At 32.3% G+C, this 26,610-nt stretch overlaps 1 protein-coding gene across 1 annotated transcript; it reads left to right on the forward strand.

The window, feature by feature from the left end:
* Nucleotides 1–575: 575 nt before the first annotated feature.
* LOC132713580 (retinoic acid receptor alpha-like) lies at nt 576–8,651 on the forward strand. Its single transcript, XM_060696217.1, has 8 exons — nt 576–1,145; nt 1,756–1,909; nt 2,529–2,696; nt 3,053–3,180; nt 4,070–4,174; nt 4,782–4,959; nt 5,903–6,139; nt 8,291–8,651. Exons 1-8 carry the CDS (start codon nt 837–839, stop codon nt 8,533–8,535), a joined length of 1,524 nt encoding a protein of 507 aa, XP_060552200.1. The 5' UTR covers nt 576–836; the 3' UTR covers nt 8,536–8,651.
* The last annotated feature ends 17,959 nt before the right edge of the window (nt 8,652–26,610 follow it).

Below are 26,610 nucleotides of genomic sequence, written 5' to 3' on the forward strand. Positions count from 1 at the left end.
CATAATCAATAGAGGATATTCAAGTTTCTTCTATAAATACAGGATTTATTTTCATCGAGTGGTATGAAAATAAATATTTCATGAGTGGCAGTGGCACTTTTAAGATGAACACAGGTTTCATTTTATCAATCTGGTCATATTTTCGTCCCAGGTCCGATACTCGTGCCTGTGATATTTATCGGTTATTTTTAAGCAATTCTGCCGTGCCAGTACTTTTTTTCATATGAAAAACATGGCCGTGACCCTTTTATGTCTCGCATCCGTATTCCATTGGTTAAGAGGGACTAGGCCTCCGTTCCCTTTCTCTGGTTGCACAAACATTCGAATCTAATACTAGTATTTTCATCGGATTTTTCGTTAATAAGACGATTTTTGTTTACATAATTGTACATTCGAGGTACAAAAAATATGATTGCGTCAACTAAAGTATACTGCACCGGGTTAATATATAGGACTAGATGAAGTATATGTATAAATAGCATTAACATGCCTTGATAAAACAAACTTTATTTAAAGATAAACATAGTAGGTCACAACGATATACATGTACTTACATGTGCGCTATTAAAGCGGTGTCAACTACAATATTGATTTGACATGATATGGTTGTGTACCTTTGTGTAAATATTAACACAATTGTATTGACCAATGTTTAAATATAGGCTATACAGTATAGGTGATTGTAAATTTATAGTAATGATTCCGAAAACAAACTTGTATATAATTAGACTAGTTGGGAAAAGTGTAGTTCGTGTTTAAATATGTTTAGCGATATCTGACTGCAGTGTGTGTAGAAACTAAATAATTTGAATTTCAAAGTAGTTTTAACGGATAGAATGAATCAAGGCTTAAAATTAGGATCATGCTCATATATGTGTTCTTTCGACAATGACAGCGGTAATTCTATGGTTGTAAACAGTTCTGATATTAGTGATAATTGGAATTCATTTGAAAATAATGACGTAGCTGATGACATAACAGCTAACACCAAGAGAGGTTTCAGTGTTCCTGTTAAACACACAAGAGACACAAACAAACATGGAAACGATACTAGTAGCAGACGACCTCTGTTGCCTCCGTGTGTTGTATGTGGAGTGACATCTACAGGATTTCATTATGGAGCAAATACGTGCGAAGCATGTAAGGTAAAGTTATTGTTTTCATTGCACCTTTTCAAAAACTTTTATGATCAAAGATCTGTGGAAGGGAAACTTATCATCACATTACGCGCACGCACACCTACGCGCACACACACACGCACGCACGCGCGCACACTCTCGCGCACGCAGATTATCCTTAGCCTGCTGGCGGCAACTATGGTTATACGACCAGTATACTGACTATAATGACACAGCCGTGCTGTCTGATAATAGTATAAAACTTCCCTACTCAGTCTGTACATATCTTTTGAAATTATCCATAAAAATAATGAATGGTTTTGCCAAGATTAAAGGATGGACAATTACATTTTAGTTTATATAAATGGAAAACCTGGTTAAAAGCATGTAGTGACATACGCACACACGTGCGCGTGCATACGTGCTCCAGGCATTCACACCATAATCTACACGCAATAAGCAAAATTTCACTGTTTGTATTAACTACTTGTATATAAATATCAAAATAGAAATTTATAGCTAAGATAGCCATTGCACCTGTGTACAGACTGGCCTGGCACCATACTGGTGGCAAAAGGATTATCATTTCCGGTTTCTGCAGTGTAAGGTAAAGATACTATTGTACAAAAAATTTCAGGGTTTCTTCAGACGAAATTCTAAGAAATCAGCAATAGTTTACAGATGCAAGTGTACGCCGGAAGAACAGGACGCTTGGAAACGAGGTTCTGTCAAATATGGCTGCCAGGCTTGCAGGTTTAAAAGATGCCTTGCTGTTGGAATGTCCAAAGAAGGTATAATTATAATATAAACTTTAAAATTAAATGCAGTGATTTATTTAAAATTCTAAATGATAATAGTAACTAATAAGACTGTGATATAGTGCATGGCAATTTTTAAAACTGAAGGTGTGTTTCTTTCTTAGCACCAAAAACTGTTCGAACTTTAGAAGCAGTTACAATATTTTTACTACAAGTGGCATCTAAATCGTGATTTAAACTTTAATTAAGCCTAACATTCGTAACAACTGCATATCAGGAACAGTGAGGAAACAATTTTAGAGCCCTACTCAGTGTGACTGGGACAGTAGGGCTCGAACCTTGCTTTTTCAAAATGTCGTATCGCAGTACTTTGGAAAATGTTAGCGGGTTCGTTTAAATAACAAAAAAAAACAATATTGTAGTATGGCCTGAAACGCGCAAATATACAAATTAGACATGATTTGATGCAATGAACATTTTCTAGATTTTTTTACGGTATTTTTGTGTCAAATGGGAAATTGGCGTTTGAATTTAAAAAAAAAAAAAATTATTTATTCATTCATTCATTCATTTTTTATTTATTTATTTATTTATTTATTTCTTTTTTTTTTGAAACGTGAAACATTAGACACGATTTGAATTTTCTTTTCAGCTATAAAATTGGGGAGGTACACATACACTCATAAGACGGAAAACATAAAACGGGTAAAGTACATCGAGGCAATGAGTAGAAACAACGAGAAGGTTTCCACATTTTGGGAAAATACTAGTACATTAAGTTCATCTTTCCCGTCTTCTAGTACGAGTTTTCCGCAATCGAGTGAGTTATTTAGTGGATTTACACAAATGTTTTTTTATAAAATAGAAAAAATATAATTGTAAATCTTTGACATTTTTGAAGCTGTAACCATTAGTATGCAAGATAATAACAATATCCTTTTCTGTAAGTGATTTATAAAGGGTATAAAGGTATATCTTATGAAATATTTTTATGAAATTTATCAACAGTAAAATTATATATATTAGCCTAATTAACTTAAAATCTGCAACGTGTAAAGCTCCAATACAAGAGACAACTAACAGGTCTAATACGAAATTCAAACAACACAGGATAACGTGTAGCCCTTTAATTTACTTACGTCTGCAAATTTTAACATTATGGTCATACTGTTTCAGACAATAATGTTTGTTCGCCTTCACAAGCACTTGTAACAGATGCTGTCATTGGTTCTTGTGATAAATATCAGCCAATGAAATTCACTTGTAGAAAACTGCATCTCCATGACTGGTTCATGTCTCAAAAGGTAAAGTAGAACATTGTTACGCTTATGGAATAATATTTAGAGAAATAAAAAGAGGTCATGCTAATATTATTGTTAGACAGTAAATCAATAAGTGTCAAACACAGACGCAGATGTAAGTGACAGTTTCTCGATCTGACAAAGTCATTTTTATAGTTAATATAATACATTTTCTTTATTTGTACAAGTGTCAGCAGACGTTAAAATAATATAATATATACTATGACGTCTGCGGTCCGGCAAATATTACAGTGACAGCCTGAACAAGGTCACTTTGATTCTTTGAGACCCTCCGTGCTGTGTTATATATTTCTTAATTAGTCAAGGCATCTTGAACTAAAAGACTGGGAACAAGCGTGCATTTTCATATAAACAATGTTTTTCAAAAAATAGCATACATGTATTTGGTTAAAGTATTTATCGTTAGCATGAAAACATAGAAGAAATGAGAGAGAAAAGAATCCCTAAAGAAAGCCCTAAACAGCAAATCTGAAAATGTTGCAAGCTCGTTTTGGCCGAGGGTACTGGGAAATGTAAGCTAACGTTCACGCCCCTAGCACCGCCAGTATTCAACATTTAATCGTTTGATGGTGAAATTTTGAATTAAGAAACATCCGCATATGTGTTTTAAATAAATAATTGTCCAATAAGATTGCAATTTTACAAATAAATCGTTACACATTTACTTTGGTATTTAACACTGTAGTAAATCAACTATATACAAATAGTTTCGAAAAAATAATTGCTTAATGTTCATAAGTAACCGTTTACCAAACTAAATTGGTCAAAAAAAACGATGTCTTCAAAGGCCATATATTGCATAGGTCTAGTTGTTAAAATGGTCGGGACAATTCCTCCCTTCTTGAAAATTGTTATCGTTGCTGTTTTACAGGAGATGGATGTCATCATAAACCAAGTAACTGAAGGTTATCTAAACAGTGTTCAGTCGATAGATACACCGATAGAAACTATAAAGAAAAAACAGTCCAATTACTTGGTAATTATGATATAAATACTAATTAAACCGATCATACCTTTAACGAATCATTTTATAGGTTAACAACTTTGATGACGTATACACGTATACACACTCACAACAATATGTCATCCCGGACATCGTCGTTAATATATCATTATATATTCTATGTCTATTTTCTTGTTGTATTAATCATTATCATCAGCATCATCGTAATCATCATCCTTGCCATCATAATCATCCCCCTCTTCATCACCAGAATTGTCATTATTTAGAAATCGTCATAATCATCATCACTGTCATCATCATTATCAGTTTTGTTTATTATTATGAAATCATGATCATAACATTGGATAAAAGAGCGTCAGTTCAAACTATCGTGTTTATGATTGTATCATTTTATCAGATCTAGGATAGTTAATAAATAAAATGAAAATTACAAGATCGTGTTATGTTTGAAGTGAGTATTAATTCAACCATTATCAAAGGAATTAACTTTACATGATATTTTCTCTATATTAGTAACAAAACATATATCAATTTGCATTGTATCTTATTTTTTAATGATCGGTTGCCAGACACCGGTATTCGTTTTTTAAACGGTCATAATGTTTTTTCTTTATTCCAGGAAAATTATAATTTAAAGCAACAAAATCAAGTTTATCCGGACACTAATAGTCAAAGGTGTCAGGTGGCAAATATTTTGAAACTGTTTGAAGATAAGGTACTTAAGGCTGTTGCTTTTGCCAAGAATATACCTGGATTTAGAGACCTTCTTTTAGATGACCAGGCTAGCTTAATTAAAGGTAATTTCTATAATTATAGAGGTTTGTGTAAGAATCTGTTTATTTTACAGTAAGTTGCTTTGCCAACTTATTATGGGAATAGATCTACTAATGCATATATCTGAGACAAAACTATTTGATTAGTAAGGATAGATGTGTAATATGATTCCCAACCGACACTAAACCCTTCTTCTTCATGTAACTGCAAATAGTTGTAAGTCTAGAAAAGAATACAACAGAGTTGTCTCCCTTATATAGCCACATTTGTTTATCACAATTGAAAACATTTTTTTTTTCATAATGTATGTTGAACTATGTAAAAGGAAAATTTTAGATTTTAGTGTGACATTGACCGGCTTCTATTGTACTGACTCTGATTCATTTATACAACTTTTGTATATCTTACAATTACCATTGCCATATAAATAATAAACTAAATAGTAAATCTTTTTTTTTATTTCTATTTTATTTGATTCAATGAATAAGAGCATTATTTCGCGCGCTTCACTACAATTGAATCCGGTCATTATTATTCCAGGTTACACACTGTGAATACACAATTTCGTAAAAGATATTTTATGTCATGATAATGATCTCTAAAGTACCGTTTAATATAAGAGCTATTTTGTGTGCCGCCAGCGCTTATTATCACTATTAGTAGGGATACCATATTTTTCCTTCTATTAAATATGCTCCAGTGTGCTAAAATGCTTTAGTCCGTTTTCGCGCCTTAACTATATAGGCAATGAAGCGAAAGGTAGTGGAGTTTCAGATAGGAGATTGTTTCAGGGAAACGTTTCTTGATGGTTAAAGTATGAGAATGCCGAGTTGTGATTTTCAATACATCTTAAATCTCCACCCATGCAACATTAATGTATAATGTAAGGGAAATACTTTTACATTGATAATGCTTAGGAATTTAAGATATCAAGGTATGGCGCAAATTATTCTCAATTGTTTACAGCGGCGCGTGTGGAAATGACGTTGTTCGGCGGACATTCATACCTTGTGACACACATTGACACCGAGAGAATGGTTATGACGACACCATGGGGAGAGGAAATACATTTAGAAGAAATCAACCAACTTATCCCCTTAAATATTATCTTATTAAGATGCCAGTTTGCCAGAAGAATGACAGAACTTCAACTGACATCAAAGGAAATGGGCATATTCAAAGCTATAATAACAACTGCATCGGGTAATTAAGTTCTTTGTGTTATATTAAACGTGTAAATACAAACAAAATTACTTTGTAAGTTCAGACCTGGTGAAAAATACACCTGTTTTTAGCTCACCTGTCACAAAGTGACAGGGTGAGCTTTTGTGATCGCTTTTCGTCCGGCGTCCGTCCGGCGTCCGTCCGTCCGTAAACTTTTACTTTAAATGACATCTCATCATAAACCACTAAGCCAATTTCATCCAAACTTCACAGGAATGTTCCTTTGGTGGTCACCTTTAAAATTTTTCAAAGAATTTAATTCCATGCAGAACTTTGGTTGCCATGGCAACCGAAAGAAAAAACTTTAAATATCTTCTTCTAAAAAACCAAAAGAGCTAAAGCTTAGCTATTTGGCATGAAGCATCTTCTAGTGAGTGTCCACCAAGTTTGTTCAAATAAAAGCCCTGGGGTCAAAATTGGCCCCGCATCAGGGGGTCATTGATTTTCCCTATATGCATATAGTAAAAACTTAAAAATCTCCTTTTAAAGAACCCAAAAAGCTAGAGCTAAGATATTTAGCATGAAACATCTTCTAATGGATGTCTACCAAGTTTTTTTTCAAATAAGAGCCCTGGGGTCAAAATTGGCCCCGCCCCGGGGGTCATTGATTTTCCTTATATGTGTATAGCAAAAACTTTAAAAAATCTTCTTTGAAAAAAAAAAAACAAATAGCTAGAGTTTAGATACTAAGCATGAAATATCTTCTAGTGAATGTCTACAAAGTTTGTTCAAATAAAAGCCCTGGGGTCAAAATTGGCCCCGCCCCGGGGTCATTTATTTTCCTTATATGTGTATAGCAAAAACTTTAAAAAGTCTTCTTTGAAAAAACTCAAAAAGCTAGAGTTTAGATACTAAGCATGAAGCATCTTCTAGTGAGTGTCTACAAAGTTTGTTCAAATAAAAGCCCTAGGGTCAAAATTGGCCCCGCCTGGGGACATTGATTTTCCTTATAATGTGTATAGCAAAAACTAAAAAAAATCTTCTTTGAAAAAACCCGAATAGCTAGAGTTTAGATATTAAGCATGAAACATTTTCTAGTAAGTGTCTACAAAGATTGTTCAAATAAAAGCCCTGGGGTCAAAACTGGCCCTGCCCCAGGGGTCTCATTGTTTTTTACTATATGTGTAAAGAAAAAACTTAAAAAATCTTCTTTTAAAAAACTCAACGAGCTAGACCTTAGATGTTTAGCATGAAACATCTTCTAATAGGTGTCTACCATGTTTGTTCAAATAAAAGCCCTGGAGTTTTAAACCGGGGGCCTATATACATGTGAGCGACTTCAGGGCCATCATGGCCCTTTTGTTTGTTTGTTTGTTGTTGTTGTTTTCTGTTGGGGATGGTTCTCGTGTTTTTCAATATTTGTAAATAAGGGTTAGCCAAATACCACCGAGGTATACTACGGTTTACGTTTGAGGCTAAATAATTTAAATAAAATCAAACATGAGAAAAATGTACTAATTTTTTTTAAAAAGTATAACAAAATCAAGTATTCATTCAACATGTTATGTGCAATTAATGACTGAGTTTGCAGTGCTTATCACGATATTTCAACTGCGTGACTAACGCAGTAAGAGATATTTTTTGCATATCTTGGCTTATGTTTAAGTATTGTTCTTTTTAAAATATTTTCAAAATTATCATGAAAATATACATAAATCTGGAGGCATGCTGTTTTAAATGAAAGCTATTAAGGAAATGTAAACCAAATAAAAACAAACATGTGATCGGGTTCCGAGCACACCACTTATACATAAACAGATTAAAACAGACATTATTATATTTAATTTGTTTCATGTTGGAGTGTTGTGCTTGTAATCCGAACAAATGTATATATATATATCATATGTATATATTTTATCCTCTTGCATGTTTGTTATATATATATATATATATATATAATATATATATATATATATATATATATATATATATATATAATATATATATATATATATATATATATATATATATATATATATATATATATATATATATATATATATAACAAACATGCAAGAGGATAAAATACGATGATAGAATCCAATTAAATTCAACTTCTGTTTCGACCTGAAACTGATGAATTATAACAAGCATGATTTTTAGTTTTATATTTTATCTTTTTTTTTTCAGACCGTTGTACATTAATAGAAGCATATAAAGTTGATGCTCTTCAAAGAAAACTCGTGACGTGTTTACAATATCTGCTTAACATCCGGTCACATGGACCTGGTACCCTGCTCTATAACATATTTTCCCTTATGACAGACTTGCGCGAACTGACCGAAGTGGAAGCAGAACTGTCGAAAAAAATGTTGTCGGACTGGCCAACGGTATCCAAGGATAATTTTTATCTTTTGAAAGAACTCAGCTCATGACGAAGGTTTCTTAATAGTTTTAAAAAAGAGAAACATTGCATAAACTGTACTAGCTGATGACAACTTAATCTAACCAGTGTAGACCAAACCATGGTCTGTATCATTCACTTTCAGACAGTACATTTGCTCAGAATAAAAGATAGACACGTTCATTGATATCTAGCAATAAAATTTTTACCATATTATTCTAATATGAATGTGTGTTCGAATAAAATTAGGTAAACAAAATGGACGCCGAAAATAGATTTTGAAAACACTATTAGTATTTAAATTAGAGAGTTTTAGAAAATATTGAACATGGCGACATTGTTACAGACTATACTGAGAAATATTTATGCTTTTGAAACAAGCTATAGATAGATTATAATCTATATACACTGTAATAAGATCTGTTTCTTTTTCTTCTGTAAATGAAATGATGTTCCATTAGTGTTTTCTAACGATATTGATAATTAGTCTATATTTCGAGCAAAAATTGTTATAGGAACTGAAAATATTTATAAAATATAGATGTTATGGTATCTCCATATAGTTGTTTATATATGTCTATAATATTATATTGTAGTTGAACAGTTTTATAAACTGAATGTTGTAACTCTACGTGTTATTTATACAGCTCCATCACCTGCAATATAATAAACTGTTACAAACGCTGCCATACTATATACCGAGTTAGAAAGTGTGGATTTGTTACAAGGAAATTTTGTATACTTATTTAAGCAAAATATTGGCATAATTGGTATCAAAATTTGCAGAAAAATATTACCTTTATAATGGTTTATATGTCATTTTAATTTGAATATTATCAGACCATTGTTTACGTGAAAAAAGCTGATGGGCGGGAAAAATGCAGAACTGAGCCTTTTTGTAAATGAATTTTTACCTTTTAATACTTGAATTTTTGAATGAAACATCGTTTGAACTCAAGTTCATATGGCGTTATGTATAATACAGGCATTCTGATTTACACAACAGATATACTGAATAATGGTCACGTTACAAGGCTAATACCATAACAATCACAATATTGCACCACGAAACCAAAATTCTGTTAATTATCAAATTTCAATACAAATTAAACCATGATAATATAATGTTATAAATCTATACATTTTAACTAAATTTGCCAATATTTTGGACATGTACATGTATGCATACAGATTTTCCAAGTAACCAAGTGAACACTTTCTTTTGCAACTGAATATAGTTTTTCGAATGCCTAAAGCTGAAGATTATTGCCAACGCATGTTACGAAAATAAATTTTAACCTACATTATAATGTTTTGTATATACCCCTGACATGTAATAGTTATTAACATTTCTTGGACAAGTTAAATACAATTCTTGATGACCATCCCCAACGACCATGAATGTAAACGTCTTTTATAACATAACCAAATAATGCCAATAATTGCCATAATGTCAAAATCACCGTTTGTCGATCCATAGTAAATGCATATTGAACACGTGTAAGTAAAACTTAATGGTTTTATTGTACATTAAAAAAGCAAATTGAGTTGTTTTACTTCCAAAATGTTTGTCTTTTAAAGAACGAATGTGGTGTGAAATTGTAGTTTCTATTAAATTCGCAACATTCATTATTTCGCAGTTTAACAAGTCCGTTGTGATGAATAGACCTCACTAATTGAAACATGAACCATGTATATTCCCCCGACCATGATCAGACCTCTCCAATGTTTTGAGAATAATTGCTGTCGGCATCCATTTTTGCGTATCAAATTGAAGTTAATGAATCTCATTTAAAACTTAAAATCATGACAGCTAGTCTCATAAAAACATATGTTATGAGGAAGCGAAATACGACTTTCATGACTTTACTTAGCGATGTGAACAAATCGGAAAATCGTAAAATATCATTTACGTAACATTTAACACTACAAACAGTGGTCCAATCCTTTTTTAAAACCTTTGATTGTTTAAATTGTCGAGGATTATTTTGTTGTTAGTTTGTTAATTTTATTTTTAATAACGTTTTTACAGTTAATATATAGCTAATTTATCACCAAGTACTACTATATGACACAGTAAATCGTGTACCGAAATTTTGCTGCTTCGTTAACTTCGGAACGCCTCACCGTGTATCACTGATTAGAGCTTATTCGGAGACTAACGAAACTTATAGCCAATATGTTGCTTTTGTTCGAAGATGTAATTTGACCCATCAGATATTCTTACATTTTCGTAATTTGAGAACAAATCGCCGGTCCGAAAAGCGACAATTTTACCCGGACCTCTTGCTATCATTTTTCTTGCGGAAGAGCTATGAACCTTATATTGCTGTGAAGAAGATCATCTAATCACCTTAATAATTACAGTATTTTTTTGTTGTTTTTTTTTTGTTTACGTATGTAGCGTTCATTTTACAATAACTAACTGTGCATGTCCTCAATTCGTGTTTATTTGTCACACTTTACTTACTTTCATTTTTAGAAAGTATTGAAATAATGTAATTCTCAGTTTGAGAAGGATGATGCCTCTAAGATGTTGCTTTTTCAGATACGGGCAAAAAACCAAATCGACCGTCCAAAAACCGACCATGCCACGCGGAAATCTCATGGACATATTTCTTGGTAAGGCCCCCACACGTTTAAACGGATTCGTTTCGATTTTCATTCCTAAACGTTTACGATATTTTTCACTGTTTAATCGAAATGACCATATTGTCCTACAAAATATCTTAATCATTGCCTGTAATCACGGCTTTTATCAATTCCAGTTGGTTTATTCCAAAATAAAAATGGAATATGGGTGTTTACAACCATCCACACACTTATCACCGTGCAATAATCGCTTGTGGCATAATGCATTTTTGGTAAAGTTGATTTTCCTTTGATCTTTCAAAAGAGTGAAATGGGAATACAATGCAGAAAATGTGTGCCGACACAATCGTGATGAGCCCTGAACATTATTTATTTGTACATGTATTTAAAATAGAAAGTATTTCATCATTTGCCGACTCGAGGCCGACTCCGCATTGGAATCAGACAAATGGAGTTTAAAAAATTTCTGTTTGTTGTTTATACAATTTATATAGGAAAAGAATAAATCGTCGGAACAAAAAAACGACCCTGCCACGCGGAAATCTTATGGACATATTTCTTGGGATTAGGGCTTTGGACCTTATACTTATTGTTAAAAGAATTCCCTCAAAACTCAGAAAATAAATGCTGTTTAAACGGTTGGCTGAGGAAAATGCTGTTTTTATACAATTTATATAGGGAAAGAACAAATCACCGGAACAAAAAACGACCATGCCACGCGGAAATCTCATGGTAATATTTCTTGGCTTAGGGCTTTAGGCCTTATATTGTCTAAAGAAAAATCTCCAGACTTGTACAAAATCGAATCCGCATTGGAAATCTTATGGACATATTTCTTGGGATTAGGGTTTTGGGCCTTATATTTATTGTTTAAAGAAGACCCTCAAAACTCAGAAAAAATGCTGTTTAAACGGTTGGCTGAGGAAAATGCTGTTTTTATACAATTTATATAGGGAAAGAACAAATCACCGGAACAAAAAAACGACCATGTCACGCGGAAATCTCATGAAAATATTTCTTGGGTTAGGGCTTTAGGCCTTATATTGTCTAAAGAAAAATCTCCAGACTTGTACAAAATCGAATCCGCATTAGAATAAGACAAATGGTGTTTTAACGGTTGGCTGAGGAAAAGGGGGGTTTTAAAAAAATAAGAATACCCTCCAAACTTGTACACAATGGAATCTGCATTGGAATCAGAAAACTGCTGTTTAAACGGTTGGCTGATGAAAATGCTGTTTTGTATACAATTTATAGAGAGAAAGAACAAATCGCCGGAACAAAATGACCATGCCACGGACATTTTTCTTGGGTTAGGGCTTTGGGCCTTATATTGTCTAAAGAAGACCCTCCAAACTTGAAAAAATGTGGAAGCGGACAAAAGGCCTTTAAATGGTTAACTGAAAAATATTGTATTTTTTTATACATTTTATATAGAGAAAGAACAAATCGCCGTAACACAAACGACCATGCCATGCGGAAAAAGTTCGGCCATATTGCTTGGGTTAGGGTTTTTTGGCATTATTTTGTGCAAAGAAGACCCTCTCAACTTGTACAAAATCGAATCCGCATTGGAAACAGACAAATGGTGTTTAAACGGTTGGCTGAGGAAAAAAGATGTTTATATACAATTTTTATAGTCTAGACGGAACAAAAAACGACCATGCCACTCGGAAATCTCATGGACATATTTCTTGGGCCTCATATTGTCTAAAGAAGACCCTCCGTTTTCATCGGAATGGGTTAAACTCGACCGAACGCACAATTTATTTGTGTATGTACTTGACAGCTTTGAACAAAAAAATAATAATAATAACAAAATTCATAAGCTTCTTAACACATTATCACCTAATGGTATTAATGCAAAAGTTTTGTACAATATATAACTTTGTCATTATTGAGCCGGTATACATATACATGTATTATGTTTTTTCTCATATCAAGTTTTTTTTTTTATTTTTATTATTATTATTATTTATTATGAGAATTTTTGTATCACATGTGCAGATCCATATTATATGTGTATTTTTTTGTATATTACTGTATTTATATTCATGAAAGATTCTGTATTTATTTGACAAAGTTTTTATTCCCGCGTTAACGTCACGTTCGGTTTAGCGTATAGTTAAACGGACGTTGCGTCATTTGTCATTTGTTATTTTATAAACTTCAATTTTTTATGAAGAAGACTAAACGTCGAAAGCTTAAGAAAAGCGTTTGTTTTTATTGAACTGATTATATATTACAGCTTTGAACTTGAATTGTTTAGCAGTACTTGATAGCTTTTTATATAGGATATTTTTAACACGAGTTCTTGACCATTTACAATTGGTTTTCAACATAATTACTCATGTTATTTCTTGAGTGAAATCTATTGAAAAGTACAAAGTACGCTTGATTGAAATGAAAAGAAATCTATAAGGAAAAGTCACCCTTAAAATATAATAGATGAAATTCAATATAAAAGGAAGAAAAAATCGAAAAATTATGTTTACAGAAAACGAAAATCGTTGATTTAGGAACAAACTGATATTTTACGAGAAATTGAGAAAGGGAGTAAAAGTGAAATAGCAAAAGCATGCTGTCGGGTATTGTGTCTTAAAATGAAATTATTCTACAGGAGTATCAAACGTCCACATCCTCACTGAAACGGAAGCGAGATCGTCCGGAAAAAAACGATAATGTGGACTCAGCATTTTTGTGTGGTTTAAAGGTGCCAGAGCCTTTTACAATGTTTTAGGCATTATCCTTCAAAAAAAGTTTATGACCTCGCAAAACAATGCAATTATTTTGAATCAATTTAAGGGACACAACAATGACGAACCCAAATGAGTTACTTTTATTAATCAAATGCTCTTCAAAATGGAGGACCATGGTAAACAATCAGTTTGTTTTTGTAAATATGTTCGCTTATAAAAACTTTTGATACAAAGAATTAATTATAATTAGCTGTATGCTTACAAAGAACTCCTACATATTTTAAATTACCCAATCAGTTCGTTATAAGCGGAGTTAACTGTACTTGCATGCCATATATAAATCTTAATATGATAACGAATTTACATTATCTCTCTAAATAATTCAAACTTGACCAGTGTTATTCCATACACGTCCCCGAAGGTCTACTGGCTTATGAAAATAATTGGCAAGTACCCTTTGAAGTTTTAATGTATCGAACTTACTTTAATTGATAAACATACCTGTTGATGTTTGGGATGCAGAATTGAACTCAGCTGACCACGACTTTGACCTAGTGACCTTCTCTGTTTTGTGGCAAGAGCTACAACATTAAAATAGCACCTCATTACCATCATTAAAGTCTATTATCAGGTAACCATAATGTTAACCAAATGACCTACTTTTTGTGCTTTTGAAGTTTTTGAACAGATGTACATACGGAATATTATGTTGAAGTAGCTTTCTGATGCTTTGTATTTTGCTACGAGCAGCGGCGGAAAATTGATCTCCCGCGAGACCGAAGGTCGAGCGAGGTATCAATTTTCCAACGTTGCGAGTAGAAGAATACAGTCTCAGAAAGCTACTACAACAAAATTTTCCTTTTATTATATACCTTTTTGTTTTATTCAGAAAATGAAATGTAGTTGTCAAGTAATAAATTCATTACTGACGGATGAATACGTAATTCTTGCAAACTGGCCACGCCTCTAATAATTTTGGTTCCCGTTTCCAAATGCAACGTTATACAAAGCTAAGATCGGAACCAACGTCAAAAAATAGTTTGGGCACTTCCATATATGGTACCGTATTTGTCACTAACAATAATACGGAAATTTCTATCCGTTTAAAGCGTATTTTCGCTTCAATATTTGCGTGTATTTAAGGGAGAAAAGTAATAGGTATTTATTTTATGCTTTTCAGTGGATTACTGATTTATCCGTGAAAATTATATTTGATAATTTCACAGTGAAAATTATCAAAATATAATTTCACACTTTTCAATGACGAAACTACTTTTTTAAGATTTTTCCCATGTGGTACCTCAATTTTATTTTTGCTGACTATTCCGTCAATGTCAGGCTGTTTAAAGAAAAGCAAAGCTAAAATTGATAAATAACTTATATGTCAAAAGTAATAAAAAGAAGAAAACTTACAGTAAGTTACTTCTATTCATTCAAATTACCAATCACCAAATGTCGTCTCTTTAATTTTTTGTTTCATTTTTACAGTCTGAAAAATACATTCCTTCCTCTTGCAAAACTGCTCTTGATGACATTTGGGAATATTTAAGTATCCTACGAGCAAAAACTGCCGTATGCTTTATGAAAACTTGAAAAGCAATGCCGCAGCTTTCAGTCGAAGAATATGTAAACAACCCAGCGTTCGTAAGGCTTCCAAGTTTTCCAATTTCCTATCCTTTTTTGAATGTTTACACATCTGTCAACACTTATTTATTGTCTGTTACAATCCTCAAATAAGTTTTCTTTCTTTAAAAAGGTGTATGACTTACAAATCCAAATGATATCCCTCTGAATCAAACACAATTATTTTCCTCCAGTGAAATACACAACTTTAAAAATGGCGGCCGCTTACATTTAACTTAGCCAGGTCTAATATAAATTCGCAGTCAGTAAACAGAAATATGGATGGATGGTTGGACTTTTTCTCCTACTAGAAGTGTTTTTTTTTTATTATTTAAACATGCGATCAGACATATTTTGTAATAAAATAAATACTATCACCACCATTTACATTGATTGTGGAACTTATTTTTCAGCCCATGACTTCTTGTATTTAATGAGAAATTCGACTTTTTGAGGCTCTAAATGGGGAAACAGATTTAAATATTAACGTAAATATTAAGGAAATTTCGTTTTAACTTGTTTTTAAGCATAAAATAAAAAGAAAATTTGTTTGTTTGTTGTGTAAGATGTAATTTTATTTCATCTCGTGAACATTAAAAACAGTATTCTCACTCGTGGCTACGTCACTCGTGAGAATACTGTTTTTAAAGCCCACTCGATGAAATAAAATTTCATCTTACACACAAACAAACAAATATCCGCTATATAAAAAAGTTTAAAATACTGAATAAACTTAGTTGGCCTTTACGTCAACTTTTTACGTCATCAATATTACAATGATATGTGTCATTAAGAGCCTTTTTAGCTAGAGCTGTTGTTTTCTTTTTTCTGCATCCAATATTGTATGTCACGATTGTTTATGAAAATTAGACCAAAGGGTCTTTATTGATCACGAAAAACTGACAACAATCACCCTCAGATTACATGAAATGCTTCCTAAAACTAAAACAACTTAAATTACTTTGGAAAACAATAGCACTTCTGAAGAAGATATAAATACGGAATATTATGTTGTAGTAGCTTTCTGTGGCTTTGTATTTTGCTACGAGCAGCGGTGGAAAATTGATATCTCGCGAGACCGAAGAAAGTTACTACAACATAATTTTCCTTTTATTATATACCTTTTCGTTTTATACAGAAAATGAAATGTAGTTGTCAAGAAATAAATTCATGACTGACGGATGAATACGTAATTCTTAAAAACCGGCCACGCCTTTAATAATTTTGGTTCCCGTTTCCAAATGCAACGTTATACAAAGCTAAGATCGGAACCAACGTCAAAAATAGTCCGTCACTTCCATATATGGTACCGTATTTGTCACTAACATAATACGGAAATTTCTATCCGATGAAACGTATTTGTGCTTCAATATTGGCTGTATTTTAGGGAGAAAATTTATAGGTATATAATAACATGATTTATATTGCTCCGCGAATGGAAATATACAACAGTCTGAAACAACTATTGGATATCGCTTTCTAAATATGGCGTGGCATAAAATTATGTATTACTAACATGGCAGTGTATATTGGTTGCCTTTTCTATGACTAAGTTTCATTTCTGTTGAAGAACTAACATGGTTAAGTTAAAAAAACACATGTATCTAAAAATATTTATTTACAAATAACCATGCACAATATATAACTTCACTTCCAATGACAACCATTGAACAATATCACCTGACTAAATAATGAAATAGATAAATAAATAAACAACAACAATAATCTTACTGTACTGTATATAAAATATATACATTGTATTTAGTTAATATAACTGCCCTGATTGGTCTTTCTTGCGCTTGCATTTGATTGTAACAATTTTGAAATTTTGAGTCGATGTTGATATAACATCTTTAATACAATTTCAGTTAAATCGTAAAGGAAGCGGTGGCTTAGTGACTAGCGTGTCTGCCTCTCAACCAAGGTATCATGGTGTCGAGGTCTGTTTGGGGCACGGTCAAGATTCCCTCAAATAGTTTGTTTTAGGAAGTGGTTCAAATGAAGTTCAGACTTTTATTACAGTAACATAATTATTATATACTTCAACTAAAAAGAAAACTGGTTTTACTGTGGCTTGTTGTTGTTGTTGTTTCTTTTTTTTATTTTTTTTTTAATTCAATTTTTAATATTCTGTTCGAGGAGGTTTTTTTGGAATCATGTCTCATAGCAGAAATTCAATAAAAAGCGTGAAACTTTTGTATGTCCGACGATATGGCTCGAACCATCGACCACTGTTCTGTGTGGCCGACACATTAACAATAGACCACCGTTACATTTAAGGCCACCGTTCTCGATCTATAAGACTAGATTGTTTGAATGTTATCTTTTCTTTCAAAAGAACAAAAGAAATAGAAAGTCAGATGTTATCTTTCAAAAGAACAAAAGAAATAGAAAGTCAGATGTTATCTTTCAAAAGAACAAAAGAAATAGAAAGTCAGATGTTATCTTTCAAAAGAACAAAAGAAATAGAAAGTCAGATGTTATCTTTCAAAAGAACAAAAGAAATAGAAAGTCAGTAACTTAGTACATTACATACATGTCTATGCTAAAATAAAACACATAGTAAAACATTATGGTAAAACATATTTAAACGTGAGGGGGGGGGGGGGGTGTTATGTTAAAACACAATTAAAACACAAGGGGTAGAAATAAAAAAATGGTAACATCTAACAGTTTTAAAATGATATTTCCTGAGGTAATTGATTCTGATGTCATGGATTAATGGGAAAAATAAGAAATTTTGATATGTGTAGATACCCGAAATAATTTAACATTTATGTTTGAATTTATATACCTAATAGTATGTAATTCAAAAAATAAAATACAATAGATCTACAAATAATATGCTAAAACGTATATTTCAAAGTGTAAAAAATATTATTACTGAGCAAAATTTTTATTTCTTTTGGAAATTGCTGTTTTTGTTTTTAATGTAACTGAAACAGGCTTTGAATTATAAGAAATTCCTATCTGCCAGTTTTGTAGTTTGAAAATGAAGGCCACTCAAGGAATATTTTTTTCACTTGTTTCATGTCGACCTCTGTGACGTATCGGCAACACATAAGAACGTCACACAGCTTCCCGAGTCGCCTCGCTACTGACTCCGCCCCTTTTTCTGAGATCACGTGGATTAGACAGCTCATCAACTTGTTGTGAATGTCTTCAAACTCTGTCTTTCCGAACCAAATTCACATCGATCTGTTGTAAAATAATAAAACTGCCATGTTAATAAACACATATACAAGAACTTTGCGTATATTATCATATAATGAACAAAAACTAGTCCGCAATTAAATGAGCCTTGTCACGACAAAACCAACATAATGGGTTTGCGACCAGCATGGATCGAGACCAGCCTGCGCATCCGTACAACCCTACGTTAAACTAAAGTCAGCATCTACCCCAGCAGCAACAAGAAATGAATGGAGATTGAAAAACTTGATTCGTTGATGTAACAACGCAGACCGATTTAATTACCAAGTCAAGTCAAGTCAAGTCAAATTTCCTTTATTACACACATTTCATGTTAACATGAATAAATGTGGTTAGTAATAAATACAATGTTAGTAGAGGCTCTTTAAACAAATGTACAATGTATAATTATATAATTTGAGTGGTAAAATAATTCGTAGAAAGAGTATTTATTCATATCATTTGCTGAACTGCAGTATGTTCAATTAACAATGTATCAAAACCACAAATTGATCAAGTTCTTAGTAATATGTTACCACAAAAAACCGTGGAGAGTCACGTAATTTGGACACTCTCTAAGGGTATAATTTCGTTTCATATTACCTTTCTTTTTATTTATCGACAAACGATGAGAATAGTTACAAAAAAGGAAAAGGGAAAAGAAATAATAATATAAACAACTGACAAGTGATGTACAATTATGTACGACATAATATTTTAAACCTTTACAATGACATTTCTAGACTCATACTTATAAGCTAAATGAAAAAAATGTCATACTATTTAGACAAATATTATAACAAACAAACACTTTACAATGGGTAATAAAAGATTTATCTGTGAAATATTCGTGTAATAGTCTTGGAATGTAAGTAATTCTTGGAATGTAAGTAATCATATATGAGGTAAATTCTAATTTTAATTATCTTAAATTATTGTTTTAACAAATTTACATAATTTCAAATATTCGCTCTTGTTTTCTGTATTAATTAGTTGATCTAGTTTGAATGTATTTGCACGTCTATAATAATAGGGTTTCAAAAATTTCTTTCTTTCATCATTAAGCAAAACACATTCAAATAAGTAATGAAATTCGTCGCCTATTTTATTGTTACAAGAGTACATGTTCTTTGATTGATTGGTATTCGGGCCCAATTTCCGGTTTCTATTGTAATCTATGGTTACGTGTACGAAATTTTATCATGTAACGAAGAAAAGGTTTAGGAGTTGATAAAAGGTATTTTTCGAATTTAAATTTTTTTTGAATATTCTGTAGAATGTACTTTTGCTAGAGTTTTGAATAACGGAATACCAATCATTTAGAAAAACATCTTTTAGTTTTTGCTAATTTCAACCACTTCTCGTTTCCAAAATTTTGTGTATCCCATATATTACATAAACCGCAATTTATAAAAATTTGTCTTAAGTTTGCAATCCAAGGAAATTGTTTTCTCAAATTATTTTCACTTAAGTTTTTGGAAAGATTATATGTAATATTGTATAATAGAGACGACAATTTCTTTTGATGTTATTTACATCGTGCTTTTTTAATCTAGCCCAAAACATTATTATTCTTTCATTTATATCAATAGATAGCGCAGGCAGCCTGTTTCTCCGTACACCATATAATTTGGGGTGGATTTTTCATATTTAAAATATTTTTTTTTAATTGTGCTCGTTCAATCACTTCTATATTACCATATCCCCATATTTCCGCCCCAATAAAGAAGAATAGGTTTTAATTGTTTTATTAAAAAGATCTATTTGGATATCAATTGGTAAACTAAGTCGACTTGAGTTTCTTATCAAATATGCATTGCTCTAGTAGCGTGTAATGCTATGAGCTTTTAAGTTTAAGTATATGATCCACTTTTACAAAAATAAAACTCCTAGATACTTGTACTCCGTAATTACCTCTAATCTTACGTTGTTCAATATAGAATTATAGTTTTGTTGTCGTTCTTTAGAAAACACTACAATTTTAAGTTTAGATGTATAAAAATAAGTTTCCATGTTTTACAATAATCTTCATACAAATGTAATGATTCTTGAAAATCTTCAACCGATTCAGATAAAATAACAGTGTCGTCAGCGTAAATTAATATAAATATCTTAAAAAATTCAGGAATTTCGTCTGCGTTTTGGTCATTTTGTACCGTGATTCCAATAATGTCATTACTTTTTGCAAAAGAATCGCTAAGGTCATTTAAAAACATTGAAAAAGAAGAGGGACAAGTTCTCTCCTTGACGTAAGCTTCAAAAAAACTTCAAAGTTAACTCTGACACACGATTTAATGTTATCGTACAAGTTTTAATGGTATTTAAACATTTTCCTGTTATTTTAAGGTTAAAGAGTTTTTGCCAAAGACCATTTCTGCAGACTGTATCAAAGGCTTGTTTGAAGTCGAAGAAAGCATAGAATAATTTATTTTTACTGTTATTAACGTAATTGATTAAATGATGTAATACAAAAATTTGGTCTGTGGTCGAAAACCCCTTCCTAAAAAACCCAATGCTTGACTATTATTTATTATATTATTTTCATCTGCATAAGTAGTGAGTGACTATATGCATAGATCCCTGACCTGTGTAATTCTAATTATCAGATTAGTGGATACAATAACAATTTCACCACAACATATTTGTTAAGAAAATAGCACATGCCAATGTTTGGTTAAATCTATTGTAATTCAAATGAAAAGTCAGAGTAGGATCTATCAGTTGAAAGGTATCAGTATTGGGTTACCGTTATGGAGGAATTCACTAAAGCAAACGTTTGAATAAGTGTGTTATAAACAGGAACAGAACAGAAAATTTATTCAGTCTTGTGCATATACAGCACATCGACATCTACATTTGTGACAACAATGACATAGTTAAAACACATAATTATATACATGTTACATAAGAGAGTGTTTCAAAAGTTTAGATATCACTTTTAATGAATCGAAAATGTTACTGATGTTTCCCGAATACTAGTAAATGCAATACATGTTTACGCGACGATAATGGTAATTTCACGTGCATGACCCATAACGGCGAAAACGTAGTTGATCTAGTGTTAACAAGGTATTGGTTATTCACCAATATTTTAAAGATCCTGTATGCTTTGCGATTGTTATTATTACTGTGTGAATACCACACTTGCAAAACTTATATATGTAAATAATTATGCAAATAAAACAATTTTCAAACATCAAAGGATATGTAAAATGTGTAATGCAAATATTTGTGCACATTATATTTAATCAATAAATTACATGCATTCTTTTCTTATTGGAAAATTTGACTTAGAATTTATGGAAAATAAATGTCTAATTACCTCCCTTTATTTACATGAAATGTTATATTAGGTAATACCGAAATTTTGCTGCTTCGTTAACTTCGGAACGCCTCACCGTGTATCACTGATTAGAGCTTATTCGGAGACTAACGAAACTTATAGCCAATATGTTGCTTTTGTTCGAAGATGTAATTTGACCCATCAGATATTCTTACATTTTCGTAATTTGAGAACAAATCGCCGGTCCGAAAAGCGACAATTTTACCCGGACCTCTTGCTATCATTTTTCTTGCGGAAGAGCTATGAACCTTATATTGCTGTGAAGAAGATCATCTAATCACCTTAATAATTACAGTATTTTTTGTTGTTTTTTTTTTTGTTTACGTATGTAGCGTTCATTTTACAATAACTAACTGTGCATGTCCTCAATTCGTGTTTATTTGTCACACTTTACTTACTTTCATTTTTAGAAAGTATTGAAATAATGTAATTCTCAGTTTGAGAAGGATGATGCCTCTAAGATGTTGCTTTTTCAGATACGGGCAAAAAACCAAATCGACCGTCCAAAAACCGACCATGCCACGCGGAAATCTCATGGACATATTTCTTGGTAAGGCCCCCACACGTTTTAAACGGATTCGTTTCGATTTTCATTCCTAAACGTTTACGATATTTTCACTGTTTAATCGAAATGACCATATTGTCCTACAAAATATCTTAATCATTGCCTGTAATCACGGCTTTTATCAATTCCAGTTGGTTTATTCCAAAATAAAAATGGAATATGGGTGTTTACAACCATCCACACACTTATCACCGTGCAATAATCGCTTGTGGCATAATGCATTTTTGGTAAAGTTGATTTTCCTTTGATCTTTCAAAAGAGTGAAATGGGAATACAATGCAGAAAATGTGTGCCGACACAATCGTGATGAGCCCTGAACATTATTTATTTGTACATGTATTTAAAATAGAAAGTATTTCATCATTTGCCGACTCGAGGCCGACTCCGCATTGGAATCAGACAAATGGAGTTTTAAAAAATTGCTGTTTGTTGTTTATACAATTTATATAGGAAAAGCACAAATCGTCGAAACAAAAAAACGACCCTGCCACGCGGAAATCTTATGGACATATTTCTTGGGATTAGGGCTTTGGGCCTTATACTTATTGTTAAAAGACGACCCTCAAAACTCAGAAAAAAATGCTGTTTAAACGGTTGGCTGAGGAAAATGCTTTTTTTATACAATTTATATAGGGAAAGAACAAATCACCGGAACAAAAAACGACCATGTCACGCAGAAATCTCATGGAAATATTTCTTGGCTTAGGGCTTTAGGCCTTATATTGTCTATAGAAAAATCCCCAGACTTGTACAAAATCGAATCCGCATTCGAAATCTTATGGACATATTTCTTGGGATTAGGGTTTTGGGCCTTATATTTATTGTTTAAAGAAGACCCTCAAAACTCAGAAAAAATGCTGTTTAAACGGTTGGCTGAGGAAAATGCTGTTTTTATACAATTTATATAGGGAAAGAACAAATCACCGGAACAAAAAAACGACCATGTCACGCGGAAATCTCATGGAAATATTTCTTGGGTTAGGGCTTAGGGCCTTATATTGTCTAAAGAAAAATCTCCAGACTTGTACAAAATCGAATCCGCATTAGAATAAGACAAATGGTGTTTTAACGGTTGGCTGAGGAAAAGGGGGGTTTTAAAAAAAAAAAAAAGAATACCCTCCAAACTTGTACACAATGGAATCTGCATTGGAATCAGAAAACTGCTGTTTAAACGGTTGGCTGATGAAAATGCTGTTTTGTATACAGTTTATAGAGAGAAAGAACAAATCGCCGGAACAAAATGACCATGCCACGGACATTTTTCTTGGGTTAGGGCTTTGGGCCTTATATTGTCTAAAGAAGACCCTCCAAACTTGTACAAAATGTGGAAGCGGACAAAAGGTCTTTAAATGGATAACTGAAAAATATTGTATTTTTTTATACATTTTATATAGAGAAAGACCAAATCGCCGTAACACAAACGACCATGCCATGCGGAAAAAGTTCGGCCATATTGCTTGGGTTAGGGTTTTTTGGCATTATTTTGTGCAAAGAAGACCCTCTCAACTTGTACAAAATCGAATCCGCATTGGAAACAGACAAATGTTGTTTAAACGGTTGGCTGAGGAAAAAAAGATGTTTATATACAATTTTTATAGTCTAGACGGAACAAAAAACGACCATGCCACTCGGAAATCTCATGGACATATTTCTTGGCCTCATATTGTCTAAAGAAGACCCTCCGTTTTCATCGGAATGGGTTAAACTCGACCGAACGCACAATTTATTTGTGTATGTACTTGACAGCTTTGAACAAAAAAATAATAATAATAACAAAATTCATAAGCTTCTTAACACATTATCACCTAATGGTATTAATGCAAAAGTTTTGTACAATATATAACTTTGTCATTATTGAGCCGGTATACATATACATGTATTATGTTTTTTCTCATATCAAGTTTTTTTTATTATTTTTATTATTATTATTATTTATTATGAGAATTTTTGTATCACATGTGCAGATCCATATTATATGTGTAATTTTTTGTATATTGCTGTACTGGCATGCGAGCAGTTCCCGTACAAAAATCTTAGTTACTTAATCATTATTTTTTATTACGCTCACTCACCAATAATTGAATATTACACATCAATATTCGGCTCGTCACACAAATCATGGAAATTCCATCATGTTATAAACATAGAATAACCCTTACTTATGAGGCCTCATATGGGGTACCGAAATTATCCATTATTTTGTATGAAGAGAAGTAGTTCCCGTACATAAAATCTAACCCCTTATAATTATAAAATTTTATTATATCGGACCTATTTTTCATTTACAATTGTTGAACAGACCATTATCTAAGAGATAAATAGATGTAATTCAGGAAATAGAGCGTAGAGTAAACGCGGGTATCTATTTCCCGGTACCGTTACCACAACGCATTCATATGCAGTAACATGCTTGTATGCATGATATTTTACGCATCAAAGCCATAAAATTATTATTTATAGTAATATTGGTCAACATTCTGATAATTAAACACTTTTTCATCTCATTGCCTACTTATTTGTAAACAGGTGGTATTAGTGGAAAACCCTTTAACAAGCCTCACGTGTAAGTATTTTTGCGCATGCGCGCAAGGACGGAATCCCCAAGAGAAAACAAGGTCACGTTTTGACGACGCACAGGTGAAAGTGATTTAAAATGAGACTTTATATACGTACTGCCGAACTGACAATTAGATTTTGTCTCGTTTATGTATCTGCTTGATTTGAAATGAATTTTTGAAGAATGCAAGTAAAAATCAAGCGTTTAAATGAAAAATACGGGTACTGCTTCTGTACGGGAACTGCTCGCGTGCCAGTATTTATATTCATGAAAGATTCTGTATTTATTTGACAAAGTTTTTATTCCCGCGTTAACGTCACGTTCGGTTTAGCGTATAGTTAAACGGACGTTGCGTCATTTGTCATTTGTTATTTTATAAACTTCAATTTTTTCTGAAGAAGACTAAACGTCGAAAGCTTAAGAAAAGCGTTTGTTTTTATTGAACTGATTATATATTACAGCTTTGAACTTGAATTGTTTAGCAGTACTTGATAGCTTTTTATATAGGATATTTTTAACACGAGTTCTTGACCATTTACAATTGGTTTTCAACATAATTACTCATGTTATTTCTTGAGTGAAATCTATTGAAAAGTACAAAGTACGCTTGATTGAAATGAAAAGAAATCTATAAGGAAAAGTCACCCTTAAAATATAATAGATGAAATTCAATATAAAAGGAAGAAAAAATCGAAAAATCATGTTTACAGAAAACGAAAATCGTTGATTTAGGAACAAACTGATATTTTACGAGAAATTGAGAAAGGGAGTAAAAGTGAAATAGCAAAAGCATGCTGTCGGGTATTGTGTCTTAAAATGAAAATATTCTACAGGAGTATCAAACGTCCACATCCTCACTGAAACGGAAGCGAGATCGTCCGGAAAAAAACGATAATGTGGACTCCACATTTTTGTGTGGTTTAAAGGTGCCAGAGCCTTTTAGGCATTATCCTTCAAAAAAAAAAGTTTATGACCTCGCAAAACAATGCAATTATTTTGAATCAATTTAAGGGACACAACAATGACGAACCCAAATGAGTTACTTTTATTAATCAAATGCTCTTCAAAATGGAGGACCATGGTAAACAATCAGTTTGTTATTTGTAAATCTGTTCGCTTATAAAAACTTTTGATACAAAGAACTAATTATAATTAGCTGTATGCTTACAAAGCACTCCTACATATTTTAAATTACCCAATCAGTTCGTCATAAGCGGAGTTAACTGTACTTGCATGCCATATATAAATCCTAATATGATAACGAATTTACATTATCTCTCTAAATAATTCAAACTTGACCAGTGTTATTCCATATACGTCCCCGAAGGTCTACTGGCTTATGAAAATAATTGGCAAGTACCCTTTGAAGTTTTAATGTATCGAACTTACTTTAATTGATAAACATACCTGTTGATGTTTGGGATGCAGAATTGAACTCAGCTGACCACGACTTTGACCTAGTGACCTTCTGTTTTGTGGCAAGAGCTACAACATTAAAATAGCACCTCATTACCATCATTAAAGTCTATTATCAGGTA

This window comes from Ruditapes philippinarum, unplaced genomic scaffold, assembly GCF_026571515.1.
Source record: "Ruditapes philippinarum isolate M1 unplaced genomic scaffold, ASM2657151v2 ctg660_1_1_1_1, whole genome shotgun sequence".
In the NCBI taxonomy this organism is placed as follows: domain Eukaryota; kingdom Metazoa; phylum Mollusca; class Bivalvia; order Venerida; family Veneridae; genus Ruditapes; species Ruditapes philippinarum.